This window comes from Talpa europaea (genome assembly GCF_964194135.1).
Source record: "Talpa europaea genome assembly, chromosome: 4".
Classification (NCBI taxonomy): domain Eukaryota; kingdom Metazoa; phylum Chordata; class Mammalia; order Eulipotyphla; family Talpidae; genus Talpa; species Talpa europaea.
The window spans coordinates 52402759-52423685 of record NC_140070.1 but is presented as its reverse complement, the minus strand read 5'-3'; the positions used below and the strand labels follow the sequence as shown (position 1 = coordinate 52423685).

The 20927-nt window shown below is 34.5% G+C and overlaps 1 protein-coding gene across 3 annotated transcripts in view; it reads right to left on the bottom strand.

Annotated features, from left to right (window-relative positions):
• RASA2 (RAS p21 protein activator 2) overlaps window positions 1-20927 on the bottom strand; it is a gene marked incomplete at both ends in the record, with an annotated part of 114107 nt that overhangs the window by 75668 nt on the left and 17512 nt on the right. For all 3 annotated transcript variants that reach the window (XM_084231170.1, XM_084231171.1, XM_084231172.1), the window contains 2 exons: window positions 8453-8556; window positions 13500-13617. In XM_084231170.1, the coding sequence (XP_084087296.1) occupies window positions 8453-8556; window positions 13500-13617 (222 nt within the window). The remainder of the gene's footprint in view (window positions 1-8452; window positions 8557-13499; window positions 13618-20927) is intronic.

The window sequence follows — 20927 nt, the reverse complement described above, 5'->3', positions numbered from 1 at the left end:
TTATAATATAAATGTGCATGCACACATTTGTATATATGTAAATTATACAAATATCATTAATGTAAGCCCCAACTTAAAAAGAGATCTTTTTTGGCTGTTGTCTCAGATATTCATTAACTCGTTCAACAAATAATCATAATGTCTTAAATGATTTGATTTCCAGATTCCCCTAACCAAAGTCTATTTAACCAAAATTCTAAAAACTACAGCAGTAATCTACCTGTTCTATTTATCACTCACAACTCAGAGCACTGGAAATACTTCTTTGCCACAAGTGCCTTCACATAAGAGAATCCTTTCTTAGTTCATAAATAAATCCTAGAAGCAAGTATTCTCTCCTCCTAGTTCATATCGCACAATCCAAAGTACTCATTGTTCTGAAAGATCTGAATGATTCTGGTCTTCTGAAAGACAAACCCTTCTGTGTCTAGTTGCATAAGAATCCATTTTAAATTGCAAAAAAGCTATACTTTTATGGCCAGCTTTTATTCTTATCAAGTTCCTTTTGAGATGTTAGTTTTGAAATGCAAAGATTTAGTTGAATGAGACTAGTTAGCCTGAAGAAGCAAGGAAAAGCAGACGATGCCAAGAAGTCTGAGAAACGTACATAAAAACCACCAAGGAAAATGAAGAAAAACACTTGAAGTCATTAGGTATTAAAATACCTATAATGTGTCCAGTACTTTATTAGGCAATATAAATGGAAAAGAAGTAAGTCCTCATTCCTAGGAAATAAAACTGGATAGAGAGGGTAAGGAGGAGGGAGAGAAAGGGTGAAAGGAAGAAACTGAATAAATGAAAGAGAACAAGGTGGGAGGATAAACTGGAAGGAAATATGGAGGACAACTTCCTGAAATACAAATAAATCAAAAAATTCTCATTATTTGTTGTTCTGAGCTCTCCTTAAACTGATCAGATGGCAGGTATTAATCATAAGGGGCAGCCAGCCAGATACAGTATGAAGAGCACTAAACTGGGGGGGGGGGGGGGGGGGAAGGCCAACATTTACTAAACATCTAAACCAGCTGTACACACTTTTGCATATTTTCTGTGTAACAATCTTGCGGGCAAAGGATATATAATCACCATCTTATAGATGAGGAAAGCTGAAAGACATTTAAAAACCTGTCCACTGACAAGTGTTAAAGTCAAATCTTGAAACTCTGGTCCATGTTCCTTCACACAGACACGAACTCCATAGTCTAGTGCCAATTCTACTATTTACAAGCGGTGTGATTTTGGGTGATTTATTTAAACTCTACATCTCTGATTAAAAACAACTTTTAGCTCTAATGATCTTTAAAAATGGATTCTGTGCCTCTAAAGGTCCCAAAGGTTGTTTTAGTTTAGTGTTTGCTATTTTAAATGAAGTCAACTCATTATTTCACTAGCCGTGAAGTCATTAACTTCAAAAAAAAAAAAAAATTCACACCCAGTAACAAGTTACTCAATCCTTGTGAAGGTACTATTTCATTTCCTTTCTATCCTGACAAACTCAAAAAGAGTTTAGACCCAATGTTTACACTCATACCAACACCATATGCTATATTAGTTTCTTAAAGTGACACAGGAAAACACAAAAATAAATGAAGGAAATGTGGGCACAGAAACCAACTTTGTTGATCCATAGGTGAAAAAAAAGGAGTATTCTGAGCTTTCCAGCATTGCATCTAAGCATCATTTTCTTGCCATCTGTAAATACTATGTTGTATTTGGGTCTTATTTTTAGATACAATATAGCTTAGAAATTTCATCTTCTTAGTCCTGTTCTCACTTGAATACTAGTAGAAATTGCTGAAAGGGTAGCTAAAAGCAGTGATAAGTGTGACTGACTATTCAAGATGAAATAGGACCAGAGAGTCAACAATAGTAATTCAGTCAATGGTAACACTTTCACACCTTAGTGTCTGGGATTTAGTTGGATACACTTTGATCTCTGTGGCAAACCAGACTAGGATATTAATGGTTTCCAATAAATCATGTTTTCTTGGTTTATGATATTGTGCGGTTCCCTCCAGCACTGACTTGAGTTTAAGCACATCATTTTCTTTTGCCAGTGAAATACTAGCAAATGTGATGTAAGCAGAGGCTTAAAAAACACCTGTGCATCAGAGCTTACTCTCCTGGAATCCTGGAGAAGGAGGTTGAGATAATAGTACTAGCCACCAGGCAATATGAGTTAGATCAGTCTTTCAGGTAACTGCAAGACGAACCATTAGGTTGAGCCTGGCCCAAAATGACATCTCGTAGGATCTTGAGCAAATAATAATTGTTGAATGAAGCCACTAAACAGTGGGATGGCTTATAATGTACCAATAGATAACTGATATAGTTTCTATGCAAACAGATACCAAAGTGTAGTCTTAGGCAATTTTTAAAGAATAGGTTTGACTTTTTTTTTTAATGATTTATTTAGTTATTTATACAAGCACTGGGTACAGTCAGAAGCGTGGGGATGGTGAGAGAATTCACCAGAGCCAGAGCAGGGAGCAGAGCAGGCAGAAGGACTGAAGTACACTGCTGAGGGGAGCAGCGGGTGGCAGGAGAGGTCTGGTGGCCTGGGAGCAGCTGGGGATTGAACCCGCACTGCAGAGGCTGTAGGCAGCTTCGCAATCCAGGGCTCAACCGCTGCACCACCGGGGAGGCCCAAGATAGGTTTGACTTTTTGAAAGTTAAATGCTAGCAAAAATGACAATTCAGAGTTGGAAAAGAAGTTATCTTAAACCTAGCTTTATCTTATAGATGAGCCAGGCCTAAGGAGGTAAAGTGGCTTATTTAAGGTCACACAGTTAGTGAGTCATAACTGGACTTTAGATCTCTAATATCCTAATTTCATTCTGTACCAAGGGGAAAGGAAAGAAAAAAGCTTTCACTATATTTTAGGATATTCACCCTTTTAGTAGTTTGAGCCTAGATTTCCCTGAAAACTAAATTAACTAGAAAATACACATTAGGAGGTTTAGGAGGTAAAATACATTTTTTTAATGTTAATACTACAGGATCCTCATTGGAAAGTTTTTCTTTTTAAGGAAAGACACTATACCTTAAAACAATATATCATATAGTAAAAGACTCTTAAAGACTTAATTTTACAATTTCCTATCATTTTGTACATGGTTCCTAGGTATCAAATTGAGTTTTTGTACTAACTATTCCTCACAAATAGAAGTGCTTAATACAAAAAAATTAAGCCCATATTGAAACAGTTATTACTTCTGGGAAGGGGAATGGAGGTTGTTAGTGGTCAGAATTAGCAAATCATCTGCAATATAATTCAATATTTTTATTTTTATATAAATCATTTTTTTTTAAGATTGATTTATTTATACAAGAACTAGGGAACAGGTCAGAGGAGCGGAAGGGTAAGAGAATTCACCAGAGACAGAGTGGGGAGCAGAACAGGCAGACAGACCAAAGACACTGCTGAGGGGAGCAGTGAGCAAGGCAGGAGAGGTCTGCCGCTCCATGTGGATTTCTCCCTGGCCGGGCCAGGAACCGAACCCACACTGCAGAGGCCGTGGACAGCCTCATAGAGTGGCACACTCAATCTGCTGCACCACAGGGGAGGCCCTATTCAATATTTTTAAATATTCATTTATTATCTGTAATATAATTCAATTTTTCTTCAAAAAAGAAAAATATTCACATATCACTTATACAACTAAAACTAAACAGCAAGTTCTTAAAGCTATCCTTTCAGATCTTCTTAAATTTGAAAGATGAGTCTTCCAACTCCAGTTCAAATTTCATTTCTACAAAATATTATGGTCCTGTTTAATCAGCAATTGGGCAACAAAATCTGTAATTGAGAGAACTAAATTTCCAGTAGCTCAAAATGAAAAAACCAACAACAAAAAACCAACAACCCAATCTATGAGTTTATGACAAAAGAAAATACGTTAAACTAAACTACATCAATGTAAAAATTTGTAAGTGAAAACATCATCTTTCAACTTTAAATTAAGGGTAAGTACACAGTATATTTGCTTTAATAATAATTCATATGCATAAAAGAAAAAATTATCTTTTAATAATAAACTTGTTTAAGAAAAAAATATTCTTACACCAAGTTATAGCTTTCTAATACCACTCCACAGAGACTTTTTACTTGAAATAAGATTAATTTTTACGTTAAAAATAAACAAAGACAAAATAAAAGCTACTTTTGGAAAACATAATTTAGAACCTTAACTAAAAGCCTTTTCAAGAGACATTATGTGAAGACTATAATGTTTATTGTAAACAAAGTGAAAAATACAAAACATTTTCTTAAAATGATATAAAGGTCAAAGTTACACATTCCTCTCAAGAGTCACTAATAATTACCAACAGCCTCTATCCAGTCCTTACCCTTTTTCTCTCTGGCTGTTGACATTAGACCTGCCTTCTGCCATATTAATCTCCCCTATCTCTCTTCTTATCTTCCTGATAAGTCTAATCAATCTGAAGCCTCCCAGAAACCTCATTTTCCCCAGCAATCCTCTTTATCTGCTCCAGGGCAATTTCCTACATTCAGCAGAAGCTTCAAGTATTACTTAATGTTAATGGCTCTCAAATTCACATCTCCAACTTTTTTTTCTTTAAGCTTCAGATCTGTATTTCCAACAGTCAACCAATGTGCCCATCAAGATGTTCCCCAGGTAATACAAGCAGTAATACAAGTTTGACTTGTTTGAAACCAAAGTCATCTTCTCTCCTTCCCATCCCCTACTTAAAATGCTCCTGCTATGTTTTTCCTGCAAATGACAGCCATAGAAACAAGATCATTTTTTAAAAAAATATATTTATTTATATATATTTTACATCATTTTGTTCATTTTTGTACAATTTTTGCTTTCTCCTCTCAGGTGTAGTCCCTGAAGAGTTCCCACCATTAATTCACCCATGCACCATCACCACAGTCCCTTGTGCTCTCCCTCTCCTGTTCTGATGCCTCTCCTCCCCCTCCCCTGCATAATGTCTCTAATATACAGAAGCCTGTTAATTTTATTTTGTTTTCCTGATCCCTTATTAGGTTCCCCTATATTCCTTCTATAAGAGAAACCATCCAATATGGTTTCTTTTTCCTTCTGATTTATTTCACTGAGCATAATCCCTTCCAGCTCCAACCAAGTTGCTGTGAATGGCATGGGTTTATCTTTTTTTGACTGCTAAATAGTATTCCACTGTGTATATATACACATCACATTTTGATCCAGTCATCTATTTTTGGGCATTTGGGTTGAGAAATAAGACCATTTTTAACCCTTTCCTTACTCACTTTCCCTTTATCCCCTTAGTCCCTAAATCCTAGTTGAAGATACTCATAAAGTGCAGTCCCTCATCTACACTTCATTGGTACTGTCCTATTTATCTCATTTGATAACAGCCTCTTATTGGTCTTCCTGCCTTTAATCTCTCTCTAGTCTAGACCATAAACTATAGGTTACATATTTAAAGCATACATGTATCAATACTTTAAAATGTATACATATTAAGTTATATATAATGATAGTTACATATAATTATATATACACTTTAAATATGCACTGAGTCTGTATTTTTGAAGTTACAGCTGCAGATCACAGGAAATTGTTAAACTATAAAAATACATACACATATATAGTTATATATAACTTTTAAAAGGTTCCTCATTCTTAAAAGACTCAATATTACTATCTACAGGATAAAGTCCAAATTCCTCAGCACAGTTTCTAGGCTACATCACAACCTGACCCTAACTTTATTCCCAGCTTCACCTTCTAGCACCATCCTCCAAAGTAATCTATACACATACTCCAGCAGATAAACCACAAACATGATTCACTTTTTCTCCTTGGCTTCTGCCAATTGCTATCATTTTGAAACTTCCTTTTGCGATCTTGATAGTCCCTGTTAATCCTCCACTAAACAAAATGATCTCTTCTCCCTCCTATGCTCCCACGTACTCTATCCATACCTCTGGCATAGACCCTATAATATTATGTTAGCAGTGGAGTACAAGTCTGTTTCCTGAAAGGCTTTGGGTAGTCTGAGTCTTAATATTCCAATACTCTGTTTGTCACACATAAATGTTTGTAAATGCTTGTTTAATTGAATTGAGGATCCACAATTAAGGGTTTGCTAGAAAGAGAAAAGCCTGCATATAAATTAAGAAGTTTGAAGAAGAAACACAACTAGGAAATATAATGTCACTAAACTGTCTTTTCCTTGGCTTTTGACAAGTTGAATAAACAATTAAGAGAGTCAAATGACACAGATGAGGACTGAATACTAAGAAAATACCTTTTGTGACAGTGAAAAAGTATTTGTGTATGTAGCTGACAAAAATAAACACAATTAATAAATAAGGATGCATATGAATAAAAGAACTCCAGCCAAAAGAAAAATAAGCAAAAGAATGAAAAACTGATTCACAGAAGAAAAATTGAAAACACTAATAAATATGAAAAATTTCTGAAATTCACTGATTATCAGAATATATTGATCATACGATCCAGCAACCCTTCTTGTAAGTATCTAATTCAAGAATACAGAAACACTAATTTGAAGGAATATATGAACCCCTATTTAGCACTATTTACGATAGCCAAGCTATGGAAATAACCTTCATGCCCAATAGCAGATGAGTGGATAAAGATGTGGCATATATACACAATGGAATACCACTTAGCTACCAAAAAAGATGAAATCTTGCCATTTGAGACAACGTGGGTAGACAGAACTGGAGGGGATTATGCTTAGTAAAATAAGTCAGAAGGAAAAAGACAAATACCAGATGGTTTTACTTGCATGTGAAATACAAAAAACACAAAGGAACCGACAAAACCAAGTCAAAAAAAATCAGAAAAAAACTGACTGTAGAACTGAAGCTTTTAGAAGCAGAAGATGCAGGTTGGGAACAAAAGGAGAATGGTGCTCAGCGGATTATGGTGAAAGATTTTTGGTAGTGGATGTGCTGTAAGTTATATTTGGAGAAGTATAAACTTACAACCCTAAAACATATAGTGCTATAAATTAATATTACCTCGATAAAAATTAATAAAAAGAAAAGCTACAAAATAAAATATTTTTTACCTAGCGAAATGTAAACAGTATAATATTTCTGGGGGCTAATGTAAAAATGTATAAATAAGAAATGTATATATATATATTTTTCAATACTCTGACTCAGTATTTTTATTTCTAGGAATTTACCCTAATAAAATCACATGCAAAAATTTATGCAAATACAGATTTATAGCAATACCATTTAAAGTATCAAAAATCTGAAAAACTGTTTAATAAAGTAGTTAAAATAATACAGTTTCTATAAAGGATATTATATAATAGGTTTTTTTTGAAAAATAATGACATGGGGAAAGGATCATTATATGCTATTAACTGAAAAAGGTAAAAAACTGAATAGCACAATAAATAATATAAAGGCATGGAATAAGGAATAGGAAGGAATATACAAACTATAAACTGCAGCTATTCCTGTGCAGTTACTACCAATCACTAACGACATATAACAGAAGAAATTTTTCAATTGAAGAATGTAATGTCTCTGAAAGGTTACTTATTTGCTCTAAAATGATTTTGGTAAACCTCAAAGGTCTGTTAGAAAAATGCAGAAGTCATGTTATAGAGATTTTAAAAAAATAAATGGTAAGCAGAAGAAAGAGATAGGCTATTTGTTAAAGAGCAAAGGAGAAAAGAATGAGATAGTCAGAGGACAAAGTCAAAGCTTAGTTATATATACTATATGAGACAAGCATATTTCAACTCAGAAGAGATGAAGATGATGAAATTTAGGACAGTGAAAGAGGAAAAAAGATACATGTAAATTTACAGATCTCAACCTGTGTCAAAATAGAAAGACAATGGTGCAATGTCCAAGAAAATGACACATCTATGGCCAGCTGACATTGTTTTAGTCCATGTCCATAGATCATACCCCAGTCTCAGATAGTTATTTAAGAAATAGTGTTACTGGTCACCAATACAACCAGAGAGAAAACATATGACTAAATTAAGTGAATTATTACTTCTATTAAAGAAAATTTTTAAAAAGATGTTCTTTGGGGAAGATCAATAGTGTGACCTTTTTATAAAATATTCTTTTAACCGCTCAACAAATACTTACATTTACTAACTGTAAGGCACTCTGTGATAGTCTCTGCCCTCATAAATATCATATTCAACTGGAGAATATAGGTATTAAACAAAGAACTGATGAACAAGCATAATGAGTACTACAGCAAGTACTAATCAGGTACTATTGAAACATACAATGCCATGAACTAGGACCAGTCATGACACTTCCCTGAGGTAAGCATACAAATAAAAATCAGATCCAAAAATGAACATGAACTCTAGAGAAAAGAAGTGCTGAACATGTATTATTCTGTTGTCTTCAACTTTTATACTTAGAGAAAGAATGAATACAAGAACTGGCATTGTGATTAAAGATAATTATGATAATACATACCTATACGAAGGTCTCTTTGTAAAACATTCTTATCATAAACATAGAAAGACAAATACTGGAAAGCTCTTGGAATCTCAAAGTAAAATTCTTCACTGAAAAATGGGCTGGAGAAAAAAGGGGGAAAATGCATTAAATTTAGATTCAATAGTGTTCTCAAATGATTATCATTTTAATAAAACAAAGGCTAAAACACCATAGAGAATAGCTTCAAAGGCTCCAAAATACCCTTCTATGCTGTTTCAGTGAAACACTATGCAAACCAAGCCGAACTCTTGAGAGGATCTCAAGTGCTAGGCTGAGTTCTGACCAAACAGTTTCTCAGGAGTCTATGGACTGAAGACCCATTAATTGTCTGGGGTCATGCTTGCCTAAGGTGAACACAAATGAAAGCTGAGGACAGTGCAATTCACACCACAAGTGTGTCAGACATAAGTAAAGCTGTATTAATTACCATAATGCCTAAAATAGGCATTGCTACATAAAATCCTACTTTAAAAGTATATATATAAATTAGCATTTTTAATCAACTTTACTGAAGTATAAATTACATATACTGAAATCCAATTTAAAGTAGAGAGGTTAATGACTTTTGATAGTTATATACCTCTGTAGTCTTCAATCCAATCAACTCACAGTAACTTTTCTTTTTCCCCATGAAGTTCCCTTTTGTTCCTCCAGTTATCCCATCACACTGCCATAGCCAAACAATGATCTGATTTCTGTCACTATAGATCTGTTCTAGAATTTCATATAAATGGAATCAAATAGCACATATTCTTGCATCCAGCCTTTTCACTCAGCTTAATGTCTAAGATTTTTTTCATTGTGCTGTGTAAATCAGTAGTCTATTTTCTATAATTTTTGCTTAATATTCCATTGTATGCTCCACGATCTATTCTCATTGTGATACCATTTGAGTTGTTTCTAGTTTAGGCTATTAAAAATAGAGTTACTATGAATATTGTTTTATCCAAGGCATTTTTCTGGATATAAACGTTCAATTTTGTGAGATTATCTAAACATAAATTTTCAATTTATAAGAAATGGTCACACTGGTTACACTCACAAGATCTTGCATGACTTTATGTAAACTTCAACAATATCAATGCCCTTCTAGGTGAAACCTAAAGCTTTTTGGTCTGTCCTCATATAAACACCTGAGTATTCATGAAATATTAGTACTTTTAGACTTAGAATGTATCTAAATTTGAAATTTCTCAAAGCATTTTTGGCATACTAATTTTTGAAAATGTGTTTTCAACAGCTTTAAACAAAAGTGCCCTGTTTACATTTACGTCCATTCTCCAATGCCCTCTCGTTATAATCAGCAGTCATCCTCTCCCTTTACTGACTTTAGTGAACTCAGGCCATTTCAGTAGCTTTGTAGATGTAATCTCCTTTAACATTCATTACAGCTCTTGGGGAAATACTAAGTGGTAGTGCAGAGACTCAGGAACAGTTGGGGTTATTTCAGAGGCAGAGTTTGAAGGCAAGAGGGCAAGTTTTAAGGACTCTTGATTCCAGGTGTTGTTATTCTGTTAAGCCTGGACAGTTTAACTTCCCTTCAGACATCAACAGGATTGCACCATTTTTTATTCTTATCACAATATATGAGAGCTTCAGTTGCTGCACATCACTGTCAACTTAGGCTATTAACAGTTTTTTAAAAATTAGTTGATGAATAAATTAGACACCTCTGTAATCACTATCCCAATCAAGATATAGTATATTTCTGTCTCTTCACAAAATCCCCTTGTGCCATCACCCCCTGAATACTGTCAGAGGAAGGTGATCTGCTTTCTGTAATGATACATTATGTTCAAGAATCCATAGGAACAGAAATGGTTTTAAATTTTTATTTTCCAAGATGATCATTAACACTGAATATGTTTTCACATGCTTCTTGATCATTCCTAATCTTCTTTCATGAAATATCAGTTTGGGTCTTTTCCACATATCTTAAATGAGTTGTCTGTCATTTTAGTTTTCTTTTTTTTTTTAATTAATTCTTGATACAAGTTCCTTATCTCAGTAATTTCTCCCAGCTATGGCTTGCCATTTCATTTTCTTGACAGAATCTGAAGAGCAGACAAATTTAATTTTGGTGAACTCCAGTTTATCAACACTAATCCTCTTTTATGACTAGTGCTTTCTGCATTGCATTTGATTTTCTCTGAAGAAACATCTTCTAAGTTCACTTTAAGAACTTAACTTGGTATTTAAATAAATTTAAGTTTTGATATTTAAATAAGATAAAGACATGAATCTCTGAAATGCTAGTGAAGATATTTTTGTTTTTCCTGAGAATGTTTAGTTTAAAGGACATAAGGTACTTTTTAAATGCCACAATATGCCTACTGGACAATGGTGGAGGATTATGGGTGCCATGGTATAGTGGGTGTGGTGTGGTAATATATATCTGAAGGGGTGTGATCCTATACATCTGAATCATGTACAATGTTGTAAACCAATATTACTGCAATAAAAAATAATAATAAAATAAAATGCAATCTCTTCAGGATGTCAAAACTAAAAGAGAAGCTAAAATGCACAGTGAAATACTCTTAAAAATGTCATTTCTGACCTTGCTCAGAAAATAGCTGACTCAACTTTTAGTTGCTTTTTAGTTGTTGTAACACCTGGTCAACTTCTGTCAATATATTTTTCACTTCAAATATAACCAAAATTAACTTCTGAAGTTGGTCTGGCAAAATAGTCTTCCAATTATTTTCAACTAATAAAAAGTAGGCAAAGACATAGCATGTTTTATTTTCCTTTGCATCACTTTATAAACAATTACAAAATGGAGAATTTCCTTTATATATCACATATCCAACATTCAAATATTATTTTTAAAATACATTCTAAAGCCAGTAAGAATATGAGAATTATTCCTTAAGTCCTTGGTATCACTGTGTCATCATAATCTAAACATCCTAAATCCCCATCTTTATACTGCAAGTTAATTATCAGCTAATCCATTTGAAGAAAAATTTTCAACAAGGTCAGGAAAGAGTAATGACTAGATTAATACAATTTTTAAAACAACACTCCATTGTTACCACTGACTTATGATTCTGCATATGACTCCTGAGGAAATTCCTGGTGTGGGAAAGAAAAGAACCAGGAAGATGCAGTGTTGTAGTTATTAAATTTGCTTATATACTTCCTAGAAACATTTGTAATCAAGACTTAAGAATTATTGCTTCCATATGGGATTCCTATTTACCTACTATGAAAACTATATCAGACAAACTATAAAAACTATAATGCCCAGAAGATCTCAAATACCTACTGACTTTTTCGTAACAGTTTATCAAAATATACACAAGGGTAGAAAACAGTGAAATAAAAGCAAGGTGTGGGAAGGGTTTATACTATGAATTTTTCTTCCATTCCACAAGGAAAAATACTAGAGTTCACACATAATCCAAGAAGCACCTAGTCTAAGTATTCCGAAATTAGCCAAGGTGACCACTGCAAGTCTTAAAATATCTTCCAAGTTCTATGCATCTAGATAAATAATTTAAGAAGGAAAAGAAAACTGGTTTCATCATTTTCCCCAATACAAATATATGGAAAGCCAAAGATTTTTTTTTTTAAAGTAGGCTAGTTTGAGTTACTTATTTACAAGACTACATATTAGGAACAGTAAGTATTCAATTTCTGAACAATTAGAGTTCATTTTGCATATCACTGATTATGTTATATGGAATCTGTGTACATTAAGTAACAAATTGAGATTTACATAGTTTCAGGTCCCTAATCTCAGTTTTGCTTCTAACTTCCTTTTATTAGATGCACAGATTATTCAGTCTCTTGGTGATTCAGTTTCATCATTTATAACATATAAATAATAGCAGAAATCTAATACAAGGACAAGGTGATTTATGACTCAAGCTGTAAAGTGCCTTTTTCCAAATCTTTTTGGGTTTTTAAAGAATTTTCAGTTTTTTACAATGCCTTTTTCTAGGAAGAACTCAAAAGACATTCAAAATAATAAATACTGAAAATGAAGACATAAAGGTGAAAATTTCAGAGAAAAAAAGACAAGTATAAAGGAAAAAAATCTGAAAAAGAACATTAAATAACCAGACACCTGACATACAATTCATCCACCACATGCTCATTCCAAGAACTCTCATGCCCTTGCTCGTATCTCTGAACATCCTTCCAGTATAGTTCTAGACTGGAATTATGTCCACAAACAACATTACAGGGCAGAGGTGGCACATTCCAACTTTATGAACTAGAATTTACATGATACTCTCAAATTGCTATGACACTGTCAAAAAGATGAAAAATCTAGCTAAAATAAAAGTTCATTCCTTTACAATGCACTACTCAGTTAATGACTTACAAACTTTAAGAAGCAATTTATTCTCCAAGAAATAATTATGCCCTTCAATTTAAACTGTTGAAATAAATGGACAAAACTTATTCTAGAGAACAACTGAAGATATGTGACAGGTGTTTTCAAAAACTTGAATGTCATGTGAAAAATGGATTAAACTTGTTCTCCAGCAATCCAAGGGATGGGTTTAGGAACTACTAAGAGGAAAACACCGTTTGAGGCAATGAAGAATCACCAGAAAGCAAGCATTATGCTTCTCTTATTCTCATGTATGTGTGAACAAATAGTACCCAGCAAGTTCTTGGCATGAAGTAAATTCTCATTTTGATAGACTCTAATCAACTACATGTAAGAGATTTCTAAGAGTCAGAATAGTTACAAGACTGAATAGGCTGCTTAGGAAACAATGAACTCCTTTCTTGGTCACTGGAATATTATTAAGTAATTGCCGGAAGACAATTTGTCAAAGATAACTGTCAGAAGGAACCAAGCTTAAGGCACTTAGTCCAATTCAATAAATATGAGGGCTCATTCAGACTCTGAGATTCTGTAATTTTAAAGATAAATTTAAAATGTAAAAGAAAAGCAATTATTGCACATAACAGTCTTCTTGATTACACTCTAGAAAATGTATAAGATTTATTAATCAATATATATCATATGGATGACAATTTATCAATATTTTTCACAAACCTTAAAGATTTTTCAACAACTTGGGTACGATAAACTTCTTCCTGGTCCAAATTTATGGTGCAGAAACAATCTCTCATTTTGTTGGGTCCAAGATACGGCAATAAGTTTTTTGCTTCACCTATTGGCATAAAAGTTGAAGTCAGAGTTGAGTATCACCAGTTGCTTCATGCTAAGTCATATATATATATAGGATGAATTCAATTTTTAAAAAAGGTAAGTACATAAACACACAGGGGGAAAAAAGGTGGATCAACTTGATTTAAAGGAGAGACTAAAAGGAGGAGCTATATGTAAAGGATGGTGTGTGAGGTGATACTATATCACTGTAAAAAGAGCAATTCCTCCACTCATATTCTCCATCCCTTCCTATTAGTGCCACCTCAAGGACCTGACTCCACAATTAATTCCTCCTTCCTATACCATCATTAAATTTTTTCTCCAGTGGATCATTTCCATAAACACATAAATATGCTTTGGCATTTCCAATTTTAGAAAACTGCAGAAAGAAAAAAACCTCCCTTGACTTCACCAATTTGATACTACTCCATTTCTAGATTTCCTTTCACAGTAAAACTTCTCAAAAGCATCATCTGTTTGCCTTTAATTTCTCACCTTCCATTCATTCTTCAATTTTTCCAATTAGTTTCTAACTATATGAAGCTGCTCTAGCCAGCTTCTAGACTGCCAGATTCTTTACCCTATCCTCATCATACCTGACATAGGGGAACTATTTAACATAAGTAAATATTCACTCAGCTCCTTAAACTGCCGTCTTCACTTCCTCAACACATTTCTGGCTTTCCTCCACATCAGTGACCCACTGCTGCCTTCTCTCTCTCTAGATCTCTAAATGTTGAGATGCTTCAGGGCTCATTACTGGACTTTCTCTTCTTTCACTATGCAAACTCCTATAGTATATCATGCTAATACTGACAGCACTCCGATCTGCATTTCCCAGTCTGATCTCCCTCCTCAACACTAGAAGTGAATTATTCAATTACTTCCTTGGATACCCAGCAGGCATCTCAAATTTTAACAAGTCCCAGACAAACCATCTGATTTCTTTCTTTAAAACATGCTTTCCCCCCAAGTCTGTCACTGCCTTTTCCTCATTTTTCACTGTTCTTCCACTAACCCCATCCCTAGATCCAATCTATCAATAAACCTAGCAGACCTCTAAAATAAATACCCAATCCAATCACTCCTCCTCACCTTCACTGGTATCCCCCTACAATCTAGTGTCCCATCAAGCAGTGTGATCTTATAAGCATATTAATCAGGTCACTTACTCCCCTCCTTTCTCCACAACTCCATTTTACTTAGAATAAAATATGGTCTACAAAGTCCTATTAAACTGTATTCTCCACTCTGACTTCAGTTTCTCTCATTCTCCTGTGTTCAACCTCTTTCCATTCGTCAATCAAATCACCATTGTTCAAGTTTGGGACCTCTGGATGCATCTAACCCTGCATCTCCACAAAGCTGGCTTTCTCTTAACATTCAGGTCTCAACTCAAATGTCACTTCTTCAGAGAAACCTTCAACTTATCTATCAAAAGTAGATGATCTGGTTACCCTCTTCTATTTGTTTGTTTTCTTCTTAGCAAGTGTAACTACCTGAAACTATTAATTTTTACTTAAGTGTTTATTTTCCAGTTTTCCTACTCTTGAAGCATGAAAACTTACTCCCCAAGACCTAAAATAATGACTGTTATACAGTAGACACTTGAGAAATATTTGTTGAATGAATATTGAAGCTGTAAATCTAGTGTTGAAATTCCTGTGAGATACTCAGGGGCCAAAAGAACACACAAGTGTGTGGACTAAAATGAGACACCAATGTACTAAATTAGGAAAGCAAGACAGTTAGCATGAGGGAAAAAGCATTGTCTTAAGACTCATAAAACCAAGGTTCCTATCTTAGCTTTGCTTCTAAGTCACTTCAGACAAATCACAGAAGGGTAGCTTTTCTGATGAAAGTTTGGGCTGGATAAACTCAAGTCTCTTATCAACTTAAAAAAACTAAAGGTCATTTAAACCAATGTTTTAAACAAGTCTTTCAAAAACCTAAGAAACACCTATGAAAAACAATAAACAAATTATTTTTTAATTAAAATAAGAAAACCAATGAAAAAGCACCAGTAAGATACTCATTTTAGGTTTGTCATTAAGAGATTAGAAAAAAATTTAATACTTGAACAAACTAAGCACAACTTAAGTTCATCTCAAGTCAGAATCAAGGAATCCAGCCTTTTAAATGACACCAAAATTGCCTAACAGGAGTTGACCTTTGAAATGAACCAGTTTATTAACTGGAAAAATATTTGATTTTGTATCCATCCTTTCTCCTCTTCTTCAAAAGATTACATCTCCCTCTTCTTATCCAAAGCTCATCTTAACTCATCAATCTACCCATGCTCTCTCTATTTCATTTCCTCCTCCTTACTCCTACCAGGGTACTCCCCATCTATTCTATATGCAAGCTTCTCCCTTAGTCTCTCCTTTGACATCTCCCCTCTGTATAATCCAGGTGTTTGGTTTTTTGGTTTTTTTTTTTTTTTGGTAACCCCAAATCCAATGAGGTCACCATATAGGGCCTGAAATATAAACAACATTGGAATTATCATAATAAACACATTCCATATCAGTGGGGGAATTTGCAACACTAAATCACTGCCCTTGAATATTTGCTGTTTCAGTTACATAAAAGAAGTTTGAGAAAACTACACTGTCTGAACGTACACATATTCCAACCTCTTCAAATGGATACAATGGGGCTTATTTTCTCTGCAGAATCCAATAAGTTTTACTTTTTTTTTTTAAGATTTATTTATTTATGTACACAAGAACTGGGGTACAGGCCAGAGGTGGAGGGGTGAAAGGATTCACCAGAGACAGAGTGGGGTAGAGAACAGGCAGATCGACCAAAATACACTGCTGAGGGGAGCAGCGGGCAAGTGAGAAGAGGTTTACTGTGCCACGTGGGTAGCTCCCTGGCCAGCCAGGGATCAAACTCATGCTGCAGTGGCTATGGATAGCTTCATAGGTTGCATCTTAACCCCCCACGCCACCAGGGAGACCCTAGTTTTACATTATTAGAGAGTTACTTTGGCTAAGTAAAACTTAAGTTCTGTGTAATATATAAAACGTATTCAACATCACTTCTTATTAAAAAAAAAAAGCAGTTACTACATGTACTCTTTGAATAGATCTCACTAACATTTAAATAAATTACACTGAAAGTAAATTCTTACAATTTATGACTAGCTCACAAATGTTGATTAAGTCAGTTATCTGTACTTTAAACTGTAACTTCAAACAACAGTAGTACTTAATTGTCATTTTATAAACAACATAAGTCAATGAACTGGAACTTTATAAAAAATTATCAAAGATAAAGTAGCTAATAGATAACTAATAAAAATAATGTTGCATCTAATATAGCTCTAAGAGGAAAGATTATTTTAGTAGTACACACTTTATTATTAACTTTACAAGAAAAGACAAAAGTGAGGAAGGCTATACTGTCTTGCATGAGGTTATTTGTGTAGAGCTTCACTAGTTCCAGTAAATTATAGTATATAAAATAAGCAAAGGCAATTGGTCAAAAAATTCTACTGCCCCTTAAAAACAAACACTAAATTCAACATATAGGTGGAACACCAATATAGGTATTTTCTCAACAACAACAAAAACAAAAAACCACAAATACTTAAAAGCTTTGCAACATTTCTGATAGTGTAATTTACCATTTAGCTACAGTCCATTTGATGATGACTAATTTGTATAGAATCAGGGAATATATCTGTGGGAGATATGGTGCATTAGTGTTCATCATCCATTTCAAGATATATCAGATATATCAGACTGCCCGTACCATATAAACTAGAAGGCTAAAAACTCCATTTCCCAACCTCTCTTGCAGTTAGGACTGTGATTATAAAGATCCACAAATCAAATATATTCACTAGAAATTTGGAAGGCATTTAGGTTGCCTTTATTATCAAGCACTATCATGGAAAAGACCAAGTTTTCTGCAGCATTTGCAGTAGTCTTGGTGTCTAGTCACAGATTTCACAGTATCAAGAAGGGCACAGGCATCCATCCATCTGTCATACAGGTTGTGGCAGGTGTGATTTGGCTCTAGGGTCAGGAGCAATGACAATGGCTTACTAAACAAGGCAGCTGCTTGTCTATGGCCATTTCCTAATAGTGGCAAGATTCTTGATTATCGCAGAGCTGGCAAGCTCTAAGACAAAAAGCTGAAAGTTAGTTTCCCAATTCTACAGGCACCATTCTGATCCTAAAAGAGGTAGTAAGTATCTCTCATGGTGGTCCAGCTGCAATGAGGTTTTCAAATGTCACACCTGAAGTCAACCTACAATCTGTTTTTTCAGTCTCTCCAACAATATCATAAGCTTAAGATCATTTATTAAATCTCTTTCTTCTTAAACTAGAGTTGATTCTGTAACCTAATCTTGACTCGTATTATTATTTGTATATTCCTTATTTCTAATAAATTACAAAGTCCCATCTCACATTACTGGTCATCAGAGTTTGGTGTATCTGTCAGCTAGATGTGGCTTTCTGGATGAAACAGACTCAGCAGTTATAAAGCAACTTCTCACTGGAAACTGCTTTTACTGTTCCATCAGATAACCAGTTAAATAGCATAGCCTACTTATTAGAAGGTGAATGTTTCAACTTGGGAAACAGAGGCAAATGACTCTCTTTTCTCTGTACTGTTGCATGTGCCTTTAGGGAAAACATCTCTTCATTTCTACCTTAGCATTTGGATGTGGTTTTAAAACTATGCTCAATAACATGGTATGATGTTTTAGTGGATTTGGAAGTGCCAACCTCAGCATTTAAAACATGTGCACCATTTGGGGTACCTCTATCTGATCCCTAAATTTACATATATTTTGACCCTGAAGTATTAAAATTAAAGTATTCAAGATATTCAATACACTCCTGAGAAATATACTTGAGCAAGTCAATTTGAAAAATGGAAATGATTTTCTCATTCATTTAAATAGAAAGGAAGAAATGTTTTTGGCTCATTCTTCATTTTAAAAAGTCTGTGCAACATGGAAAGGCACATCTCTCTCCTCCAATGGCAGATGGACTGGCCCTACATCAGGTAGTATAGATCTGTTTAAACTGACAACTGTCACTATTTCCTTCAACAATGAATCAAAATGAGAAGGCATAATACTGGCAAAACAACTGTTCTACTAGGAAGAAAGGAGACTAGTTTTCAACCACTAATATCTTTTTATTCTCTAACAACACCCTTTCCTGTTGAATTCATAACTGGTACTCCTTAGGAACTTTTCTAGTCCACGTTATGACTTAACAACACAATTGTTAACTAAATAGAAAAAAAAATCTTCCCTTTACTAAAACAAGGATATTCAGAGGTGAACAAATTAATCCTTTACCAACCATTTCCTCTCCCTCACATGTGTACTGCGAATATGCTAAAAACAACAAAAAAGCTAAGAACACCTTGGCACGACACACCAGTGATTTTGTTCAGCCATAAAATGAAACCGAAATGAAACTGCCTCTTGCCCATTAATGACACTAATTGCCTCTCTGCATCATACATATTTTGTAACTATGTATCTATATAGACATACATCTTACATAAAATGCTGTTTTAGCTTTGACCCCTATATTTTATATTGTTGCCGTTTACCTTTCTAACATGTAAACATACATATCACTCCTTTCTCAAAAACCTTCAATGGCTACCAATGGCCACCTCCAGGTTGAAATCTAAAATTCCATAGTCTGGTTATAAAATGATCTAGAGTCATTAATATGAGTTTAGCCTCATCTACTTAATCTTTAGTCTAAGTTATGTTCCAGCAGGGCTGCATTCTCTCATGCCTCTGCACATCTGCAGTGCAATTTTCTTTTTTCTTTCTTTTTTTTTTTAATTTAAATAATAAATTTTATTTTTATATTCCCCCATACAATTGCAAACCCCCCATTCTGACCCCAATCCCTCCCCTCCCGCCCCCCACCCCCCAAAAAGTGTCTCTGGTTCATAGTTTTTTGTTGATTTTGATTTTCACTTTCTTATATTCATTTTCCTGGTCCCTTATTTAAGTTTTCTAGATTCCTGCTATAAGTGAGACCATCCGGTATTTTTCTTTTTCTTTTTGGCTTATTTCGCTGAGCATGATCCCTTCCAACGCCATCCATGTTGCTGCAAATTGCATGTGTTTATCTTTTTTGAATGCTGAGTAATATTCCATGGTATATATGTACCACATCTTCTTGATCCAGTCATCTATTTTTGGGCATTTGGGCTGTTTCCAAAGCTTAGCTATTGTAAATAGTGCTGCTATAAACATAGGGGTGCAGGTGTTCTTTGGAATTGATGTTTCTGTGTCCTTTGGGTAAATACCTAGGAGTGGAATTGCTGGATCATATGGAAGCTCTATGTTTAGTAGGTCCAGAAATCTCCACACAGCTTTCCACAGTGGTTGGACCAGTTTGCACTCCCACCAACAGTGCAGAGGAGTTCCTTTTTCTCCACACTCTCGCCAACATTTGTTGTTGCTAGTTTTTTTAATATGTGCAATTTTCAATGTACAGAATGGCCTTACCTGCTTTTACTTTTCCTTCAAAATGCTCTGCTTAACAGCATCTTTATAAAGTCTCCTCCAATTCCGGTAATCACATCATTCTTTCCTCTATTTTCCTACCGTATCTTATATGTACTTCTATTATAACAAGCAAATTGTTCTGCACTTGTTGCATTTAATTCAACATTTATTAAGTACCTACAATATGCCAAACACTTTTCTAAAGACTGGGGATATAACAATGAATAAAATAGGTCTCTGCCCACATGCAATTACTGTACAATCTACACAGGGGAGATAAACATAACAAACCCTTAAATAAGTATATAGTATTTATTGCCATGGAATAAAATAATTTATTACTATGGGAGAAAACAAAGTAGGGGAAGAAAGTTAGGGAGTGCCAGGCCTAGAAGGTAGAGAGAGGGTGGAGAGTAATGCTATTTTATATAATCAGGCAAGTATTTCTATTAAGATATTTGAGAAGATAACTGAAGAAAGTCAATGCAGACATGAGCCAGGTAGATTATCTGGGGAAAGATATGGATAGACTGAAAAAATAAAATATGCAAAGGCCCTGAGAATGTCAATTTGTCACACTGAAAGAATAGCAAGGCCAGGTTAGCTATAAAACAGTAAGAAAAATGGGGAGAGGAAAAAAATGGCAAGATATAAGGTAGGGGTAGGGAAGGAAGCAAGTTAAATAGGGCCTTTTAGGACAAAGTCTTACGCTTTTTGGAATGAAATGGGAGCTGTTTGAAGGATTTTGAACAGAAGAATGGTTTGATTTAACTTTTAGAAGACTTGCGGCACAAGGCAAAGGAGAC